The 20,793-nt window shown below is 36.3% G+C and overlaps 4 protein-coding genes and 1 pseudogene across 4 annotated transcripts; 1 reads left to right on the forward strand and 4 right to left on the reverse strand.

Moving 5' to 3' along the window:
• On the forward strand, nt 1,971-4,017 carry LOC104737824 (annotated as a pseudogene).
• Nucleotides 9,901-11,114, reverse strand: LOC104734406 (protein TERMINAL FLOWER 1-like). Its single transcript, XM_010453977.1, has 4 exons — nt 10,800-11,114; nt 10,507-10,568; nt 10,329-10,369; nt 9,901-10,242 (listed from the first exon to the last, which is right to left on the reverse strand). Exons 1-4 carry the CDS (start codon nt 11,007-11,009, stop codon nt 10,022-10,024), a joined length of 534 nt encoding a protein of 177 aa, XP_010452279.1. The 5' UTR covers nt 11,010-11,114; the 3' UTR covers nt 9,901-10,021.
• On the reverse strand, nt 13,198-13,607 carry LOC104734407 (40S ribosomal protein S28-1). The gene has a single exon (XM_019234963.1). It carries the CDS (start codon nt 13,604-13,606, stop codon nt 13,412-13,414), a length of 195 nt encoding a protein of 64 aa, XP_019090508.1. The 5' UTR covers nt 13,607; the 3' UTR covers nt 13,198-13,411.
• Nucleotides 14,434-16,064, reverse strand: LOC104734408 (ABC transporter I family member 1). The gene is made up of 2 exons (XM_010453978.2): nt 15,964-16,064; nt 14,434-15,268 (listed from the first exon to the last, which is right to left on the reverse strand). Exon 2 carries the CDS (start codon nt 15,235-15,237, stop codon nt 14,548-14,550), a length of 690 nt encoding a protein of 229 aa, XP_010452280.1. The 5' UTR covers nt 15,238-15,268; nt 15,964-16,064; the 3' UTR covers nt 14,434-14,547.
• Nucleotides 17,602-20,060, reverse strand: LOC104734409 (malate synthase-like). Its single transcript, XM_019234945.1, has 4 exons — nt 19,783-20,060; nt 18,990-19,315; nt 18,574-18,904; nt 17,602-18,422 (listed from the first exon to the last, which is right to left on the reverse strand). Exons 1-4 carry the CDS (start codon nt 19,984-19,986, stop codon nt 17,766-17,768), a joined length of 1,518 nt encoding a protein of 505 aa, XP_019090490.1. The 5' UTR covers nt 19,987-20,060; the 3' UTR covers nt 17,602-17,765.

The following is a 20,793-nucleotide window of genomic DNA, read 5'->3' on the forward strand; positions in this document are numbered from 1 at the left end:
TTTTATATTACATAAACATTACTTTCTTTGTAGATGAATATGTTTTATTAGGGTTTTGATCGGTCTTAACAAGTCCGTAGTTCGCGTATGTGTTATGACTATTCAGTTAGTTACAATTGCTCGTTTATTACTCGTTGGTAGGTGCAGGTAAAGTAAAAGAGCCGAGGGTAATATCTCCGGGAGGATCTAAGACCGAAGACAGGCAAAGTCACGGTGTACTTGCTAATCAGAATGATACGTGTCAAGATGGTAGAGATCAGCCACGTGGTGATGTGAACATGGAAGCTTCTATATCAGCAGAAGATGTGATTAGAGCTGGAGGTTTTGGTGCTAAAGACGACATTGGAAGCTTCCTTCCTGTGGCGAGTGACTCGACTGACTTTGAGGAAGCAATCCGCTCTGCACGCGACTATGAAGAAGCACAACCGGAGGTTCAAAGACCAGGTCTTGGCTGGCCTACGGAGTAAATCATTGCGTTAGTTGGTCGAATGCTTTTACAGTTCTTGTTAGGTTTGGTTGGATCAATTGTTATGTGTGAAATGTGATGATGGGATAAGGTTGAAAAGATGTTTAAGGTAGAAGACTCTTTGTTTTAATTGCTACATTTTTTATAAAGTTTTTTTTTTGAGTTTGAAAAGCATTCCATATATTTTTAAGATCATCGGTGACTTGAGAAGCTTTCTCTGTTTCTTGCTCTGCTTTTATATATAACAAACGTTTTTATAAGGACTTGTTAAATTATAGTTTTGGAGATAGAGATAGATCCTCTGAAATTGTATCTTTTAACAAAACTTGTTTAAACGAATATCAATATCTTCTTGGTATAGTATAAAAAAATTATATAATGATCAAATTTATATGACAAGGCTTAGTAATAGTTACGACTTGAGATCAATAAGACAATAACTCCCAGTCGATTGTCAAATGTACAAATAGAACTATCTTATTTATTTTATTGTGATTATCATACTTTACCACAAACTGACTTGGTATAGTATATAAAAATTACGTGTAATGTTTTATCCAAGTCGAGGGATTAACATCGAGCAGCAATGAAGGCAAGGTTGCAGGCTTAACGATTGCAGTCGATCGTCCCAAGTCAGTTCCATTAAGTTTCAAAGTAAAGAAAAAAAAGAAAGAAAAGAAAGGTATCTCTTGAGGAAACCCGTAGCAAAGTCTCTGGGAACATAACAAAGTAAGATCTCTCCACATGAAGCGAAATGTTTTGCCAACGCGAGCTCCACATAATAACTTGGAAGCGAAGTGTTATATCCCTCAACGGAAACCGTCATGAAAATGTTAATTGTTCAACAATTTGATTTTGATTGCATGCAGGTGGAGATAAATAATACTATGATCATCATCATCAACGACAACAACCAAAAAAAAAAAAAAAAAAAAAGTAAATAGTAATAATAAATTTTTACCGGGGGTTTGGAGCGTCTGCGACACTGTCGTTCAAATCCAGCACTTTCAGACCCTAGAAGGTACAAAAGATCTAATCAGAAAATTCTACTAATCATACTAACCATACCTTTCAGACCCTAAAGGTATAAGTCATACTACTTCATGATCAGAAAACTATTAATTAATTAATTAATTAGTTAATCAAAAAGAGAGAGCGAGTAAGAAAAAAACCCGCCCATAAGTAGAAGAAGAAGAAGAAGATTACTACTTTGATGGCGGATTCTTCCATTGTGATATGTTGACAAGGGAAGCAGAGGTTCCATAGATATAGAGGGATTTAGGTTTGAAGATTTTGTTGTTGTTGTTGTTGTTGTTATTGTTTCTCGTATTTATTCTGGTCACGAACAAACGATTGGGCCTTTAATTTATTTCAGGCCTGCAATAAGCCCATAAACCCCTAATCTTCGTATTTATTACCCAAGACTGAGAGTCCTAACAAACCTTTTTCTTTTTTTCTTCCTCAAGTCAAGTAATTTTTGAATAAATACACTGACTTCTCAAAGATGCGATTACTCTGTTTCTTTCAGTATAGGATCGAATTGGGTCGGCCTGGGTTCCAATTGGGCTTTGCTTTGGAAGAAACAGAGATTGGGTTTATAGTTGGAACGGACCAGTACGGTACGGTGGATTAAGAAAATAACCGGTATGAATTGACTCGATTGAACTATTCGGTTTAGGAAAAAAAATTAATTGTATGAACTGAGGGGAAGTCGGTTCTTCTCTCCGTCTCTCTCTCCAAGTCGCCGCCGATTCTCTTACCGGTGTTTCATCCCGCTCCACCGTCGGTAAGATTCTCGTCAATCTTAATCCAAATAAATAAGTTTTGCTATTTCATACTGTTTTCTTTTATGGAGTAAGGTTGTGGTCTCAATTCATAGAGAATGGGTTAAACTTTGCATAGATGCCTCGGAAGGCCATCAGGGAGAAGAAGATTTTCAAAGTTTCAACCTTTTAGCGTTTTCACCGTTTATGCGTTCTCTTTCGGCCTTTGCGTCAGCGCCTAGACGTAAATTGACTCATCCGGTTATGTCTTTTGGTTAATGAGTACTTAATTAGTAGTAACCAACCTTAGAGATTTTGAGACTTTCTCTATACAAAGCTAGGTGACTTGATGATGAGTATGTCTCATTCTTGACTTTTGTAGATGCAAAGTTCCCTAATTTACCTTATAGAGGGGAAGGATAGACAATTGTTGGTAATTTTCTGGCCGTATTTCTCTTCCCTCTGTTTATATACAAGTTCAAGATGGTGTAGCCGGGGAAGCAATATCTAGTGTCATCTCCCAGTATGTATCTATACATCTTCTTTTTGTTTTTATTTTTTTTTCAGTTTTCCTCCTTGCTCAACCTTGTAGGATTGTGGATTTGATATTTAATCAGACCACGGTGGGAACTGTGGTCAAAGTAGCAGATGATGAGGATGATGCTTTATTTGCTCTTGTCACTGCTCTTTACTTGGCAAGATACAAAGGCTAGTCATGTGAAAATCATCTTTGTTAGGTGACTTTACTTTTATCTATGCTTAATGATCGAATTGAATGTTCAAAGGTGTTTGTTCGCATTTGGTTTTATAACTACTGTATAACTTCTTTGCGTTCAGGACAGTAAGTGCTTTAGAGAGCTAAAAGAGTTTATTCTCAATGTTTGTCCAGAGAATTTATAGCGAGTGATCTAGAACTACTCTTGGAGAAAAAGGAGAAAGATGTTGGTTTACTGGTATATCAAAGAGTGATGAATCTCCCACCGCAACTTCTTCATCGTTACCTATATGATGGATTTTCGATGAAATCTCATGGGCCACTGAAGACGAGGTATGGTCTTTTCAAGATAAATTTTAGGTAAAGTTCTTTACTTATGAGAAATAGTAGTTTAACAGTTTGAAGTTTCGGTTTATATAGTCTACAGAAGAGCTTCGAGGGTCATTCCGCTTCAAGTCATTAAGATTTACAAGGTGTTTTTTGTGTTCCCATAAGATTCTTTTCCGGTTTTTGAATCCTCTTTCTTGTTTTAACAATGTGATGTGGATTCTTGGTTATATAGTTAAAGCATCCCAAACAAAGAAAACCTTGTTGTAGTGAAGACGAACAGGAGGAAACAATATTCCTTAAGCCTGAAGATCAAATTATTCTCGAGGTACTTACCTTCACATTACCTCCTACTCAACTTCCCTTGTGAAAAGAAATCAAAAGTTATACTCTAAACATTTGCTTTGAAATGTATTCAGCTTAGCTCTTGGTCCTTCACATTCCCTATGCACTCGCAGCTTGTTACATCTCAAGAGGTAAGTTCATCTCTTGAATGCCAACATACTTTTGCTGGAATCACAACATAAGTTTGAATACAGTTTTGTTTCTGGTTTGTAATCTTAAAGATTTCGGCTCACGTTGTTTATCGATCTCCGCCAGTTTTGATGAGGCTATTATAGTGCTAAGGTTTTGTTGTTCTACGACTTTCCTCCCCTGCATGTCACTGGAACTGAGACAGTACCTATTAGTTTTTCTTTTGCTAAAGGGTTTATCTGAAAATGATTCTTAATTGCAAGAGTTGTATAGACTTGGAGTTTAGTTAAATATAGAGGTAGATTAGATCTTGGAGAAACAAAATGCACGAGCTTGTGTGAACTTTTTGTATTTTACCTTTTGAAACTCAAATGAGATATTTTCAAAAGATGAACACAGTAATGTTGACAAAAAAAATACTCAAGTATGTGTGTGGTGGATCACGCCCCCTAGAGGAATACAGTAAAACAATGTGAATATACTTCGCATATACATAAAATGATCTCAAATCGGGAAGAAAGGCAAAAAAATACTTCTTCTATTTCTTATTTAGAAATTCAATAAAATGATCTTTTCTGGTTGAAAAAATAATATCCACATTAGTGGAGTTTGATATCCAAAAAAAAAAATGTTTTGTCATTTTAACAAAAAAAATGTTCCAATTTTACATTATATTTAGTAATATGGATATTATTTTTCCAACAAAAAAAATCAGGGTATAAAATTTCCAAATAAAAAATAGATAAGATATTTTTTGGTTTTTTTTTCATCTCAAATCTATATAGCAGAAATTTTCCAGCTAGGTTGTGTAAATCAGAACCAAGATTGTGAACAGTAAGTGAGTGATTGTTGTTATCTACTCTCTTCCTCAACCCTTGACTCTCCCAAAGGACAATTTTTTTGTGATATTTTACTTTGGTTGCAAATATAAGACTCTTCCAGAAGAAAATTCTTTGCAGCTTGCATAATACAAAGTTAAATTGCAAAAGAGAAAGAAGATAACAAAACAAAACAAAAAAGTGTAAAGTGATGCATTTTTTTTGCAGCTTTCGGAGTACAAAAGCATCGCAGAAGAAGCTCCTTCCGGTGCAAAGATAATTTTTATAAAATAAACATATAACTTATTTTTTGTACTTTACTCACTCATCAATTGATTTTGAAATGAAAATTAAAAAATTAACTCAATATTATATCATGTAAACACGCGTTGTAACTATCCAAAAACACCCAAAAGATTCGGAAAAAAATACTCAAGAACTTAAACAAAAAAAAAAGGATTGATCGAAAATCCTATATATATATATAGGAGGTTTTTGACTTCTTGTAACATACATCATTAGTCATAGAAATTTTATTGATTTTTTTTTAAAAAATATATATATTTGAATCTACTTATTTTTATCTATATCATTGAGTTTACTTTGTCTACATGTATGTCGAGATGTACTTCATCACCACTTTATGTTGTTTACTCCTCGTGAGTAACATTAACACATGAGAGGGGACCTAGCACATATATATGAATATGAAGCGCACATTCAAGCACACAAACATAAACCATACGAGGATCAAAAACCTTAACACATGAAAGGGGACCTAGCACGACTCCTCGACACGTTTACCAATCAAATTTAGACAGCCTTTATATACACAAAGCCCTGAATATTTAAAAGATTAGAATCTTCATGTTTATACGAAGAACCAGTGGACTCGGTCCAAGGGTTAGTATGTTTTTTTTGGCCATCTTGTTATTACACGAAACATCAAACATGACGGGTCGTCTCTTTTAATCGTAAGGTTATTGCATGTTGGTTTGTCCTCGTGATTCGTTCTAAATCGAAGTATGGCGGCTAATAATTTCCACTGATGGTTAATCACCAGGTTTGCGGCTTCGTACCGGTGAAATAGAAGATGTTAATGTACTTTAAAATCTATGTACCGGTAGATTTAATTCTTTAGTTAATGTCTGATTTGAAAGATGTGATTTATATGTGTACCGTGAAAATTAAAATGAAAGAAAAAAAGTGCTCGTGTAAAAGTAGGAGGAAGTCATTACTTGTGACAAGACTTGAATTTGTGTAAATTATAGATCATTTAGTGAGTAGTGAGTACTAATTAAAAAAGATTGTACATCCATATAATAAATTAATATACTTACGAAAAAGAAAAAAAATAAGGTGAGCTAACACATTTATTTTTGGGCGAAGTATATTTAGATGTGGCAAAAAATTTGAGTGAAATGAGGGATGATGGAACAGAACAGAGAGTACGTGTTGATTTGTTATTACAAGGGCCACCCATTTTAAGAATAAACCTACTATCAGAAAAATGTGTTTCACTTTTGGAAAAATACTTAACCATGAAAACAACTATAAGTAGCTAAACACAACACAGTCACACTATGTCTTACTGAAGCCCTAACACTCTATAATGTTTTAGTTCAAAAATGATTCATATCCTAATGCTGACACCATTTTTGGGAATGAATCATTTCTCATTATTAGGGAATGGAACAGAGCCGGTGTTGAATATGTAATAACACCTAACGAGGGGCCAGTCGTTTTATAAATAAACATATGTACTAATAATAATAAAATGTGTTTTACTTTTGGAAAAATATTAGGCTATGAAAATAACCACAAGTGGCTAAACACAACACATGCACATTATGTCTTACTGGAGCCCTAAGACTCTATATAATATTCTACTAGTTCACAGTGCCTTTTTCAGGCAAATCCTAAGGTGTTTGCATGCCCTTGATTTGGTAGTCAATCCATTTGCCTACGTAGGTGTACTGTATATATGTACTAGATGTATATACATCTTTTTATATACCTTTTTCTGTTTTTTAGTTTAATATTTGAAGGGAACATTGTAGTAAATTAATAATTAGGCTTGAGAAATTTGGACTCAAAATCTATGGAAGCAATAACTGCTTTAGATTTGGTTATGACACATCCATGTGCAGATAACCCTTATCCTTTCCAATTCGTAATCTATAGCTACGATAGTAAATTTAAGATATAGAGATTTCATATATGTATCAACCATCGTTTCTTTATATAAAAAGAGTATTTTTCATTCTAGATAAATTGAAAAATTAGCAAGTAAATAAATAAATTTAAAATTTGGATTTAAATAAAATTGAAAACAAACTTTAATGATTTTGTAGATTTGGTTACTTCTAAGTTCTAAGTTCGAATGCACACTAAAACCAAAAACCAATAAATAGTCAGATCAATTTTGCTTTCACTATCCTTAGGCAAAAATAAAGTAGAATAATTGAAACCATAATTAAACTAAACGTCGACTTCAATCGAAGCATTGAACTGGAACGAAGAGATGATTATATAATATTTGCTAAAGTTCATAAACAAGAATCCAAACTATGTATATACGAACAATCTAACAAAATCCAGACAAGTTATAGTAGTATTTTGCTAGATTTTTTTTATATATGATTGGGAATATATATACATGTAACGAACAGTTCGGTCGGCGTTGAGGATAGATAATTGTAACAGTACTTAGCAGCTAACCATACAATTAGTGACACGTGGCCTCTCTTGAGTTTACCGTTGAAAGAATTATTTTCCACTTGCATATCTCAAACATGCATAGGTCTATCTATCATACATGCCGTACTATACTATCGACACCCAAAAATGGCCAACCCATTTTCTCAAATTATTTTCTCCATTTGAACACTGAATGCTAATCTTCGTTGTTGTTAATCATATATTGCTACGCAGAGAAAGGTAATTTTTTGTATAAATATTACATATTGTAAGCAATTTAATGATTAAAAGAGTTTGTAATATAATGGTTATTCGGTTGAATATAATTATGTTTCCTTTAAACTCATGTCGATATACCAATAACTCGTACAATACCAAACAATGAACACATGGAAAATACAGAAATGATAGTATGATCGCCGAGTAAGAGCATGTGCATTGGTGTAGGACAAATTTTGGTCCCTCAAATATATTAATCTTATTTTCAGAGTTTCTTAAGTTTGCATGTGCATTGGTGTAGGACAAAGTTTGGTCCCTCAAATTATATTAACCAAATGGATGTTCAAGATAGTCTAGAGTATTCTACATGTGTATAAATGATAGTTAAACCACATGGGAAACACTGTCTCTCCGCCCTTTTGAACATTGGACAAGTACATCAATACAGTGGAGATCCAATGACCACCGAGCTCTCGATTGGCCTGATCGTGAAAGTAGTCAACATGCCCTGAAGCCTTGAGAACAGCCTCAGGTGTGACACTGGGGCATTCAATTTCCAGCATATGCTCCTCATAAACGAAGTGCTGTAAAAAACACAAACATAGAGAAAAATCAAGATCAAAGTAAAAATAAACAAAATATTGTGTAAGTAAGTGAATAAATGAATGAATGATGCTTACTTACTTCACGCCAAAATTTGAGGATATTATTCTTAAGAGCGAAGCCAGGAGGACCGTAATCGTAAAAACCAGAGACACCACCGTAAATCTTGAAAGAAGGGAGGTAGAAAGAACGCCGCAGGAGAGTGTTCTACAAGGTTTGTCGGAAAATTTCACGGTCGTTTCCGGAGCTGAGCTGAGCCGGTTGTTGTTGTTCGGTAGGAGCGTCCATGGGTATGTGAACAACGGTGCGGGTTTGGAATCTACCATTAAACATTTTCAAAGAGACTTTCATCAATGACTGAAAGAAAGCTGCTTGCTAAATGATCTAAGTAACAAAACGTAATCCAGATTAACTTGGTCGTGACACAATACTACACACACTGATGATCAACTTGGTGACACAGTAAAATAATTGCTCAGACTTAAAGCCTCAAGTTTCTCTAGTCCCATATTGGAATTAACAATTCGAGACCAAACCAAACCAGCAAACAAACACAAATCGAGACATGAGAGAATCTACACAATGCACAAAACGATATAATCTTTTGCCAAGTTTAAAACAAACACCCCAAAATGATCTAAGTAAGTAACAAACGTACCTTGTGAGTAATTAACTGGTTCTGCTGCAATGGATTCGAAACTCTGTAGCTAGAGATGATTGTACTGTTCCCTAAAGTGTTGACAAACAGAACAAAAAACCCAGAAACGAAAGATTAAAAGACAAGACAAGACAACCCCAACTCTCGTTAAATTATCAATCAATCTCACAGTCTGATGGGTACAAACCTGGTTGCAACTAAAAAGAGTCGACACTTTAGCAGAAATCTTAGGAGAAATCTAATCGCTGCCGCCGATGTTTAACCGATGAAAGATCTCAAGTCAGGAGCTTGATGAACAGAGGAAGCTGAATCAATCAGGAACAAGCGAGACGATTTCAACGGCGGCGTTGATGAGACGAGAGAGATACACTATCGGAAGAGTAAGAGAAATCGAGGAGAGACTTACGAGAGGAAATCAAACCGAAGAAGAAGAAGGGAGACGAATTAGAGAAGAACGGCAGAGATGTAGCACACGCTGCCACGTGTAGCGAAGGACGGAGATAAATACGTCCCTTTTTAAGGAACGTCCCTTTGATAATTGGCGAATTTCTATTTAAATTTAATAATTTTATACTGAAGGACGCAGCAAAGGAACGCTGCTGCCCATGCTCTAAGAAGAGAGGATCCTGTTTTAGAGGGTCATCAAGGTCTTGTCACTTTGACCAGAACAAAAAAAAAGAGAGTCTTCTCCGTTATTATAACTATTGTTTTTTTTTTATTTTCCGTATTTCCACATTTATCATATTATAAAGTTCACTTCGTATGATGTGACCTATCATCAAGCCATGTATGTATGTATTATAAGGAGGATTTATGCTTCAACAATTTAGATTTTATTAATTACTAAGACTTGTGCGGTGGTGGATGCTATAAACATGATATGCAATTTAGATTTTATCGTGATTGTATCGTTATCAACACTTCTGTTTTTTAAATTGATATATTGAGTTTATAAAATTGGTTAACGAAAAAATCTCTAATAGTGACCATTAGATTATATCCTTAACATGGAAGTGGATTTTAGCACATAAGTAGAATAGATTAGTTTGTATAATAAATATATACATATATTTTTTGGGTAATAAAATATTTATTTGAAAAATAAAACAACACGTTTATCAAACCACAATATTATATTTTTATAGATTAAATAGATATTTCAGATATTACTCAAGCTTTATTCAAAGTACGGAAATTCATAACATAAATAAACACGTGATTACAAATTTTATCCAACTGTTTTTTTTTTTTTTTTGCGTTTGATGGACATTAGTGAAACTAGCGTTTGCGAGCTGCTGTTTCTCTTTGTGCGTTAAAGAAGACAGCCGCAACAGGGAGACCGAGATCGTACTCGACCGCAAATTTACGAGTGTTGAAGTGATCTCGCGAAGGGATATTGGGGAAGATAACGCGTCTTTGCTTCTGCTTGAACAGAACAAACACAAACCTATGTATCCCTATGCTTGGCCTTGGCAATTCATAGCTCACCACCTCTTTTCCTATATTTGAATGCAAATCTTTATTTATATTTAACATTAATATATATAATATTCTATATAATTCAAGATTTATGACGAGGCCTTACCAAATGTAGCATCTGTTGTACCGGGAATGTTTGTAACGAGCCTATTGAAACGTTCAACAAATTAATGAATTAAAAAAAAAAAAAATTAACTAGGGTTTTAAAATTAAAGAAGTATTGATATAGCAATTCATATGGGATATGGGCCCCAAGTTATAAACAGGAAAGTAAAGAAACGTACCAGTGCAGGTGTTCTTTTAGAAAGGGGTCACTAGGACCTGGAACATCTGGGTCTATCATCACCTGTTTTGCATTTCAGTTGAGTTTTTACCATCAATAACAAAAAAGGTAAAAAATGGAATTGATTATAACTAATGGTATAGTTTATAAAATCATTATACTGTCCCTAAATCTTTTCCCCAAGGAGTCAGAAAATGGAAAACATTTAAGAGGAAAAGGAAGTGAACAGTTTGATATGTTTTGGAAAAAACCAGCAACCCCAACATTTTGATTTATATATATAAATATACATACCAAGGTGAAGAAGGATCTCAGATCACCACCATAGATCTCAACTCTAGGCTTGGAGGAGACAGAGGAAGGAAAGAGCTCATGGCCATTGGAGACTTGCTTCTTGTTATAACTCACATTCATCTTAGTTGTTGGAGTGAAGAAATCAAGAACATCTCCTAGCACTCTCCCCAGTATCAATGGCTCTATCACTCTAGTTCCCATATTCTCCATTTTCTTTGGTTAAGTTTCTTTCTCTTACTATATTTAATTGTGGGTTTAAGTGAACTTAGAGAAGAAAAAAAAGAGAGAGGTTTGTAGTGATGTGGAGACAAAGAAGGCGACCAAGACGTCTATTTATAGGGCTTTTCCAACTTAGAGAGAGACAGAAGAGAGAGAGAGAGAGAGAGAGAGAGAGATTAGGGGCAACCTAAAAGATTAATAGACATGAATTCCTAATAATTACGTGTTCTAACCTCACTTTTTCACTTCTCAATTTTTTGTTTGTTTAAACATTAAGTTACTAACGGCCTCATCTTTTAAGCGACTGACTTAAGGTGACTTAAAAATTATAAATTTAAGAAATATTAATACTATTGAACATAACCATGATAGTGTTTTTATAAATAATTTATTAAATATACAGTGTTCAATAGATTTCAATAACTACATATTTTGTGAAGTGTTAAAAAAACAATGATTTGAAAATATTTTTGTAGATAGAGGCCATTCTTGAGGTTTTTTTATTCATTATTTGAGTGCTTCAGTAACATTGTCATATCACGGTTTCAACCCCTATCTCTGACCATAACTTTATATATGAACCAAATCGCTAGATAATAGTCAATAATTGAGTTCACTAATCTATAGAATCCTAAAATCTTTTGAGTCACCAAGAACAAAAATCACTGGAGCCCAAAATTCGACAAAACTCGTAGGTAGCTAGACATCTCGGCGAATAAATTAATTCTAAGAGCTATAATTTACTCATTGGTCCATGAATTCAAAAATAATTTTCACTAGAAAATTTGATTGGCCAAGAGAATTAAGGAATTTGTTATATTAACAGTGTCATCGTACTTTGATTCTATTTACAACTGCGGATAAAATTATTGCTCAAAGGTCATTTCACTGTCGTAAGATGGGAGTTTTTGTCCTTTTGCATTATTAATGAAACTAATCAAAATTAACTTTAGTTACTATTGTTAAGGCATTAATCATATATTATACAAAACAAAGGCATAGTACTTAAATACAGTATATATACATATATGGACGAAGGCGTCGTGTAATAAAGTGGTAAAAAAATCAAATAAATTTTGCATTGTCAACTAAAAACGAGAAGAACAAAAAGAAGCAAATCACTCGAGGTTAAAAGAGAAAAAAATATCGCAGATTTGGGCCTCCTTGCTCGTGGAACGACAACGCATTGTCGAATTGATTCTATAGATGAAAATCTTATCTATAGAAATCAGTAAATCCTCCTTATACATGGCTTCTCTGTATAATTTGGTTACAAAACCTTAGAATTTTCTGAACTTTTTTACGAACACATATTTTTTAATCATAATCTGAAATACCTTAAGTGTGATGAAAATAACAAAATCCCTAGACAAATTATTTTATTAAAAAAAAAACACGAAAGGTTTTGTGGAATATAATTCCTATTATGGGTTCTCCACTAAATGATAAATTAATTTAATTTCTTAATAGAAGTAAGTCTTGATTGATACTTTATTCAAATTGGGTAATTAATCAGAGAATAAAGGCACAAAGCAAAATAGATAAACTTATTATAAACCTGATCACATCATTCACATAAGACAAATTCTCCAACAAGAAAAGAGAAACAACATCAAGGCGTTCAATTTTAGACAAGTAGACAAACGTATCAATTAGTTTAGAAAGCTTAATCCAAAAGAAGTAGCAACAACTCAGACCAATCTCCAAATGTTCAACTACAACGAACAAAGCCGGTTTACGAAAACCCAAGTATGGGAAGCGTTAGTCACTTTAGTGACAACGTAGTAGGATGTTACTGATTGGTTTAAACTGACCCGTTTCAAGTCGAAACTCACTGCAGGGCTAAGATCAAGGTCAGCCTCAAAACGGACCAGGATAAAAGAAAAGGATTTGTGATGAGGTATGAGATATCTGGTTTGAAAAACTACTTTGAAGCCTATCATTTTTAGGCTTGTAGATTGACCTATAGCAGAGTTAGGTTGATGCATTATTTTTAGTTGTCTCTAGACGCATTTTGGAGGGTTTGGACTAGGTTAAGCCGGACCAGTCAGTTAGCAGCACAAATGTACAATATTCTTCTTTGTATCCAGGACTTTGGCTGATCCGTTGCTGGCAAAACTCAAGAACTAGTTTACCTTGGTTTGGATTGAACAAAATGGAGGAGATGCAGAACAAATTCTTGAAGTGAGTGATCAATATGTCTATCACATTTCTGACCATATCGAAAAAAGGTAACAGATTTGGAATAACAAAACAACCAGGAACACTTACAAATCCAGCAATTGTCTTAAAGACACAACAAAATTCATAATCACTAATCCAATAAGAGAAAGCAAAAGACAAATAGCCAAAATGTTTTCTTGATTCTGGTTTGTAGAGTAGTAGGAAGAAGATCAACGGAGTCTTCTGGCTTCTCTCTCAGACTCGAGCAAGGTTAAGATATCACCTTCCCTCACTGGTCCTTTAACATTCCTCATGATGTAACGATCAGAGTCAGTGAACTTGACTCGAACCTGAGTGACCTGACCCCTGGAACCAGTCCTACCCATGACCTTAACCACCACAGCGTGCTTAATCTGAGAATCCATTCTGATAGAGAATAATAGACCAACCAAGAAGAACATTTAACATGATAAATTCACACAGCACACCAATGAAATGCATACAAAATCAGCAGCAAACAATACATAGTTTCATGTTAAGCAATCAAACTTTACAGAAGAATTAAGAATAACTTGTTACAGAAGCTAGGGATTGAATTATGTATCTAACAAAACAGAGGATAATTCTAATGACACAGATTCGATTCAACACAGAGTTAACCGAGAAAATAATGGTACGAGATTGCAATCGATTTCCCAGATGATACAACAGATAAGATTCGGTGAGCAAATGAAGAGAAACCTGTAGACGAAGGCTGACGGCGGAGAGAGGCAAAAACCCTAATTTTCCCAGAGACGCAAGAATGAGGGATTCCTTTTGATTTTTATAGGCCTGCTTAATTTCGGTACTCGGGTTTTCAATAACCGAATCGGTTCAGCTATTTTTTCAGTTTTATTTTCCCAGCCGGTTTGATTTGGATTGCACAAATCCATTTATGCCTTTGTATAAATTATTTATGGCGTTCACTTACATCATCTATTAGTCCAATTCTTTTTTTTTCCTTCTTCTTTTCATTGGTTTAAATTACACTGTTAGAATGTCCAAAAAAAAAAAAAATTACACTGTTATAGTCTTTTCATAAAGTTATACGATTGGTTCTATAACCTGTTGCAATTTTAAATTAGTATGGGTATTACTGTACCTTTTTTGTAGAGCATAGATGTATGTCTGTTTGACCAGAAACCAAATATTTATTTGTCTTTCCAAAAATTATAGTTAAGTTATTCAATTTTAGGATAAGTTTATAAAAACATTACATGAAATTTTTGACTTTAGATTTACCAAAAATGCTTTAACCAAATCTGCTCGAGGAATACTCATATCGCATTACACAAGGTTCAAAAGAAAACACCCTTCGATTCTTCTACTAAGAAATGTCTGCACGATCAAGCATATCAATCAAAGTCATTTTTCTTGGAAACCTAGGAGGAAGCCTCAAGATCATAGCATCTTCAATGTCAATAGGAAGATGAGTGGCAACAATCACAATCCCTCCCTTTTTCCTATGCTCTGCAATGATATACTCAAGCAATCTAACTCCTTCATCATCCAAAGCAACTGATGGTTCGTCCAAAAGCCAAATCGGTCGGTCGATAGCGAGGAGCCTTGCAAGTTGCAACCTTTTCCTCTGACCCATTGACAACATTCTTGACTTCTCTTTCACCAACCTCCCTAAACCCATTAGCTCCAATGCCGGTTGTGCTTTGCCGATTTTATTCTCGAGAAGCTCAAACCATTGGACATTGTCGAGTACAGTGAATCTCTCTTTGATGGCGTCTTTTAAAGAGATCCAGTTGAGTTGGAGTTTGTACTGTTGGAAGATTCCCGATTGAGTTATGTCGTGACCGTTCCAGAGGATTTCTCCAGCAGACGGTTTTGAGAATCCGGCTAACATTCTCAAGAAGGTTGATTTACCGGATCCGTTGGTTCCAGTTAAGACAAGTGCACCACCGTCATGAAGAGATACGTTCACATGTCTTAGAATCTGCTGCGCGTTTCTCATACAAGAGACGTTTTGAAGAAGAAGCCGCGGGATTTGAGGCCTCCTGATGGACATTGTTGGGAGAGATGATATTTCACACCCGTATCTGAAGGAAACATAGCCATTAGAGTAAATCATCTATGAACAAAAAAGGCAAACGAATTGTGTACAATTTAAGTTCAGAAACAGGATTGATCATAGAAGATATGAGTGCTAAATCTATGTCTAAAGAAACAGAGCAGCCATTAAGACTTAAAAAGTGTGCAAATCTATAAACAAAAGCTTTACGAATAGTATAGCTTAACTTCAGATACTGGACTGATCAACACAGGACAATTAATATTCACCGGTTATGCAAAACACAGTTTTTTTCTAAGATCACCACATATATAATAATTAAACAATGCAGTGGCGAAGTACACATGAATCCGAGTGGTAGAGATTCTAAGATCAAAACTTGAGTTGCAGATCCTAAAGGTGGAGACCATTCCGTAAATTTTACAGAATAATTAGTAAGAAACTAGAGAACTGGAACCTAAAGTTGAGAGCTGATTTTAAAGAACGCGATTCAATTATAGACGGATCACAAGGTCGGATAAAAAAGACAGATCAAACCGACCACAGTTTCGTAAAGAACCCTAGCTTTAGATATGTACAGACAGCTCAGAAATCAAAAAGAGAAATAAGAAGGAAATCTACAGATAAAATCTCAGATAAGAACTATTCAAAGACAAAGACACAAACTTTCGTAAAACCAATGATCTCAAGATAAAACCCATATTCACAAAATGAACTTCATACCTGAAAAAAATCGAACCAGGAGAGAGTGATTGAAGAAGAAGATGCGATTCCGAGAAAGTGAAATGGTCGATTTTGCAGAGAAGAGGATTCTCTTTGGTTTGGTTTAGGGTTTGTCGTTTTGATAACCGACCGTGAATTTTATGATCAAACCAATAAATTTGTCGGCTCACCTACGGGATCAATCTAATTCAACTGGTCCAACCCGGTTTAGTCTTTTTTTTTTAATTTCTTTTCCAAAAATCAGAACAGTTTAAGTGCCTCATATCACTCACTATCAAGATAAACCGTAGCAACGGTCGTGAAGTGTGATGGCTTGATGGGCTAGTGGCTACAAGAAACAAAAAAATAGACTTTCAATTTAGTTTCATATTCGTCGTATATGAGGCACTTAAATCCATTCTGATAGAGAATAGACCAACATGAAAAATTCAGTGAATTTCTCTCAAGAGCAATCATGTATAAGGAACTCAACTCACCTTATGCTCTCAAGAGAAATCATGTATACGGAAGCACTTCACCATCTTGCCGAAATTGATACAAGTTATCAATCTTTCCTTTCTGATGAAGAGTGGACAAGAGCAGAGTTGTAAATTACACTATTATAGTATGATAACTGATAACAATAAATAATGATTTCCTTGAAATTACCCAAAACTTAGAAGGTAAATTCAAAAGAAACGATCGCTTTTTGCAGATGTTAAGATAGTCATCAGTCTTTAAGGTAAGGGTGAATAATCAGCAGATCATCTAGTCTACCTTGCATACTTAACAGCTTTGATCTAAGTAAAAACTTCATATTTACCAACAAAAAATAAAAATTTGAGGTTTTGATCCACGTCCTTGTTAAATTTAGGCTTATCTTGGGCTTCCAACTAAAAACCAATTGGCAATTAATGGATTGACCATAACTAGGACTTGGTTTGTATCCCAACAATCTCCCCTTCAAACCAAGGACCACATATAGGATTTTAACTTGCCTCCTCGAGATGATAACTCCATCTCGAACCGATCCCACTTGGACCGATAATAAACCCCTTCTTGGGCCCCCATTACTCGGGTTAACAAGAGGCATGTCCGTATCCACTTTTCTACGTCTATCAGAATTTTAACCTTGGGCTCTGATACCATGTTAAATTTGGGCTTATCTTGGGTTTCTAACTAAAAACCAATTGACAATTAATGGATTGACCCTAACTGGGACTTGATTTGTATCCCAACAGCCCTTGAGGGTCACACTTTAGGTTATTTTTGACCTTTTCAGTATTGTATATGGAAGACTATGAAGTCAAAGTCCCTTCAAGCTTTGGGATGTCAAGTTGATGCGGTTTTTCCAGAGAAGAAGGCTGGTGATCGCTGGACTAGTATGAGGGTGACCAATCTTACAGTGAGAAACCAGTCTTTGTTTTATTAACTTAGTGGATGAGGGTCTTTTTTAGAAACCAGTCTGAGTTTAAAGTATCAGAGAGGAGAATTTTTGCTTGGATGAGGGTCTTTTCTAGACGGTCCGGTGAAGATCCTTTACTTGTAAGAAGGCTCTGATCATTAAAGTCAAATTATATGTGAATCATACGCTCTGCTTTTGGTTTTACCTCCAATATCCATGCGACTGCTGTAGAAACATTTATTTCTTATTGGAAATAAAAGAACAAGTTCATGTTTATTACAATATAAACCAACATATCGAAACTAGTAAAAAAAGAAAAACACATTTGAGAAACAGACCAAAATGATAGAAGCACAAAACTCATATTATCTCAATCTTTCCTTCCTTTTCTTCTTCTTCTTCTTCATCTTTTGTTCTTTCAGAGCCTTGAGACATTGATAGGGTGATGAGCTACAATGTGATTATAGACGGCAAGTGTGAGAAAATCGTCAAGCTCAGGTGCAGTGCACTGCTTTGTAAACATCTTGCAAGCTTCCTTATACATTCCTTTCTTGAACTTGTCTTTCCCAACTTCTTTCTCAATTCTTTCCATCTCTTCTTCCACTACTCTCCCAAACAACTCTTTACTCACCCGAACTCCTAGCCCGTCTCCATCCAGTTCCACTCCATACCTAATCCACTGCCAGTTCTGGACACGGCTTATCTCGGCCGTAGCTGCGTCCTCCATTAGGTTATATAGTGGCACAGATCCTGATCCTGTTAACCACCCGGCTAAGTATTGGATTCCCACACGTGTGTTCAGCCTTAGACCCTCGAGTGTTCGCACTCCTCGCGGTATTTGAAGCAGATCCTCCTCTGTTATCGCGGATGCGTCTTCGCGCTTCATTGATTTGATTTGGTTTGGATTTTTGCCCATGTGGCCTGTGAATGCTTCCACGCAGATTGGGATGAGTCCTGGATGAGCCGCCCATGTTCCATCATGCCCTGCTCTTACTTCTCTCAGCTTATCTTTCCTCACAAGATCCAATGCCATCTCATTCGCTTTCTGGTCATCTCTTATCGGAATCTGAGCCGCCTGATCATCACAGCACACCACTTAAATAATTCAAGATCATTTATACCTGACGTTATAATATTGCACTGAGCGTTCAAGTTTGAAACAGAGATATGTATATAGTAGTCGTCCTAGTGAGTAGTGAACTAGTGTTAGTTAAGAGGGGACTAACCATGCCGCCCATGGCGTGGACACCGCGCTTATGACAAGTACGGATGAGAAGATCCGAGTAACTTCTCATGAAATGCTGTCCCATGCCGACTAGGACACGGTCTGGTAAGAGACGGTCAGGGTGAGACTGGAAGGTCTTGACATAGCTGAAGATATAATCCCACCTTCCACAGTTCAAACCAACCGAGTGATCACGCAGTTCATATAGTATCTCATTCATCTGGAAAACAGCGGGGAGGGTCTCGATCAGTATTGTCGCTCTAATGCTTCCTCTCTCTATTCCAGCCATCTTCTCTGCTCGCTCGAACACACTGTTCCATATCTTTGCTTCCCTGTCAAGAAACCAAAAGCAACCAAATTAATCCTAAACCGAAAACATCAATTCAATGACTGAACCGGGTCGGTCTGGAGAGGTACCTAGAATGTTCCATTTTGGGGAGATAGAAAAAGGGTCCAAAACCGGAACCTTGAGTCTGTCTAAATTTTGCGTAGTTGTGGAAGAAGTAAAGGCCAAAATCGACAAGACATCCAGTGGCGGGTTCACCGTCGATGAGGATGTGAGCCTCCGGGAGATGCCAACCTCTTGGCCGGACAAATAGCTTAGCAGTTTGGTCGTTAAGCTTGTAAACTCTGTTCCTTGACTTGTCGTGGAATGTAATGGATCCATCCACTGCATCTTTCAAGTTCACATGCCCTCTCATCAGATTCTCCCAACTCGGAGACAACGCGTCCTCAAAATCAGCCTATTCAAACCCCCAAAAAAGATATTAACTTGATTTCCATGTCGTGTATTCTAACAGACGCATTACAAATCGAGGCGATAGAAAAAAACCGAACCGGATCGAACGCCAAGGATATCAAATTAAATCAAAGTAGACCATACCGAACAGATTTGTTATTAATTAGCATTCACACAAGGAACCGAGCATCAAACCAAATCAAAACTAGAACCGATACAAACACAACTACTAAATTTGGCCAATCACTCCCAGTTCAAGCTTTAAATTATAAACTCAACCAGACTCGACTGAAACCAAATTGAAGTCGGTCCAATTACAAGTTTTGAATTGTATAAAACTTTAAACCAAATCCAGTCAAATTGTCTATTATCAAACCGTATCCAATTGCGGCCAAACCCAACCCGAACCGGGTCCAATATACGAAAACATGGTAAAACAAAAATAGAATGAGAAAGGGAATATAAACTGACCATGAAGACTTTAGCTCCGGAGTTAAGAGCGTTGATGATCATCTTCCTCTCGACCGGACCGGTGATCTCAACTCTTCGGTCAGCAACGGCGGGAGGGACGGAGGCACAGACCCAATCACCGTCCCTGATGAACTTAGTGGAAGGATCAAACCCAGGAACGCCTCCGGAGTTGTAACGCCGTCGTGCCTCTCTCCGGCACTCCATAGCGTACCTCACGTGCCCACGAAACTCTCTCTGTAACTCAGCCACGAACCCAAGAGAGCTTCTCTCGTCAGAATCTTGGCGAAGATTTGGTCGTANGATACAAACACAACTACTAAATTTGGCCAATCACTCCCAGTTCAAGCTTTAAATTATAAACTCAACCAGACTCGACTGAAACCAAATTGAAGTCGGTCCAATTACAAGTTTTGAATTGTATAAAACTTTAAACCAAATCCAGTCAAATTGTCTATTATCAAACCGTATCCAATTGCGGCCAAACCCAACCCGAACCGGGTCCAATATACGAAAACATGGTAAAACAAAAATAGAATGAGAAAGGGAATATAAACTGACCATGAAGACTTTAGCTCCGGAGTTAAGAGCGTTGATGATCATCTTCCTCTCGACCGGACCGGTGATCTCAACTCTTCGGTCAGCAACGGCGGGAGGGACGGAGGCACAGACCCAATCACCGTCCCTGATGAACTTAGTGGAAGGATCAAACCCAGGAACGCCTCCGGAGTTGTAACGCCGTCGTGCCTCTCTCCGGCACTCCATAGCGTACCTCACGTGCCCACGAAACTCTCTCTGTAACTCAGCCACGAACCCAAGAGAGCTTCTCTCGTCAGAATCTTGGCGAAGATTTGGTCGTACCGTCCTCTAACCTCCACACCATCCGGCGCATCGTAGACGGCGACGTTTGGTCGATAAACTGAGGTCTCAAGTTCCATATTTTTGCCTTTTTCTTTCCAAATTTTTTGTACGTGTATAAAGATATCTGATCGTATTATGAGTTATAAAGGTGGC

Source organism: Camelina sativa, chromosome 13 (genome assembly GCF_000633955.1).
Source record: "Camelina sativa cultivar DH55 chromosome 13, Cs, whole genome shotgun sequence".
Taxonomy (NCBI): Eukaryota; Viridiplantae; Streptophyta; class Magnoliopsida; order Brassicales; family Brassicaceae; genus Camelina; species Camelina sativa.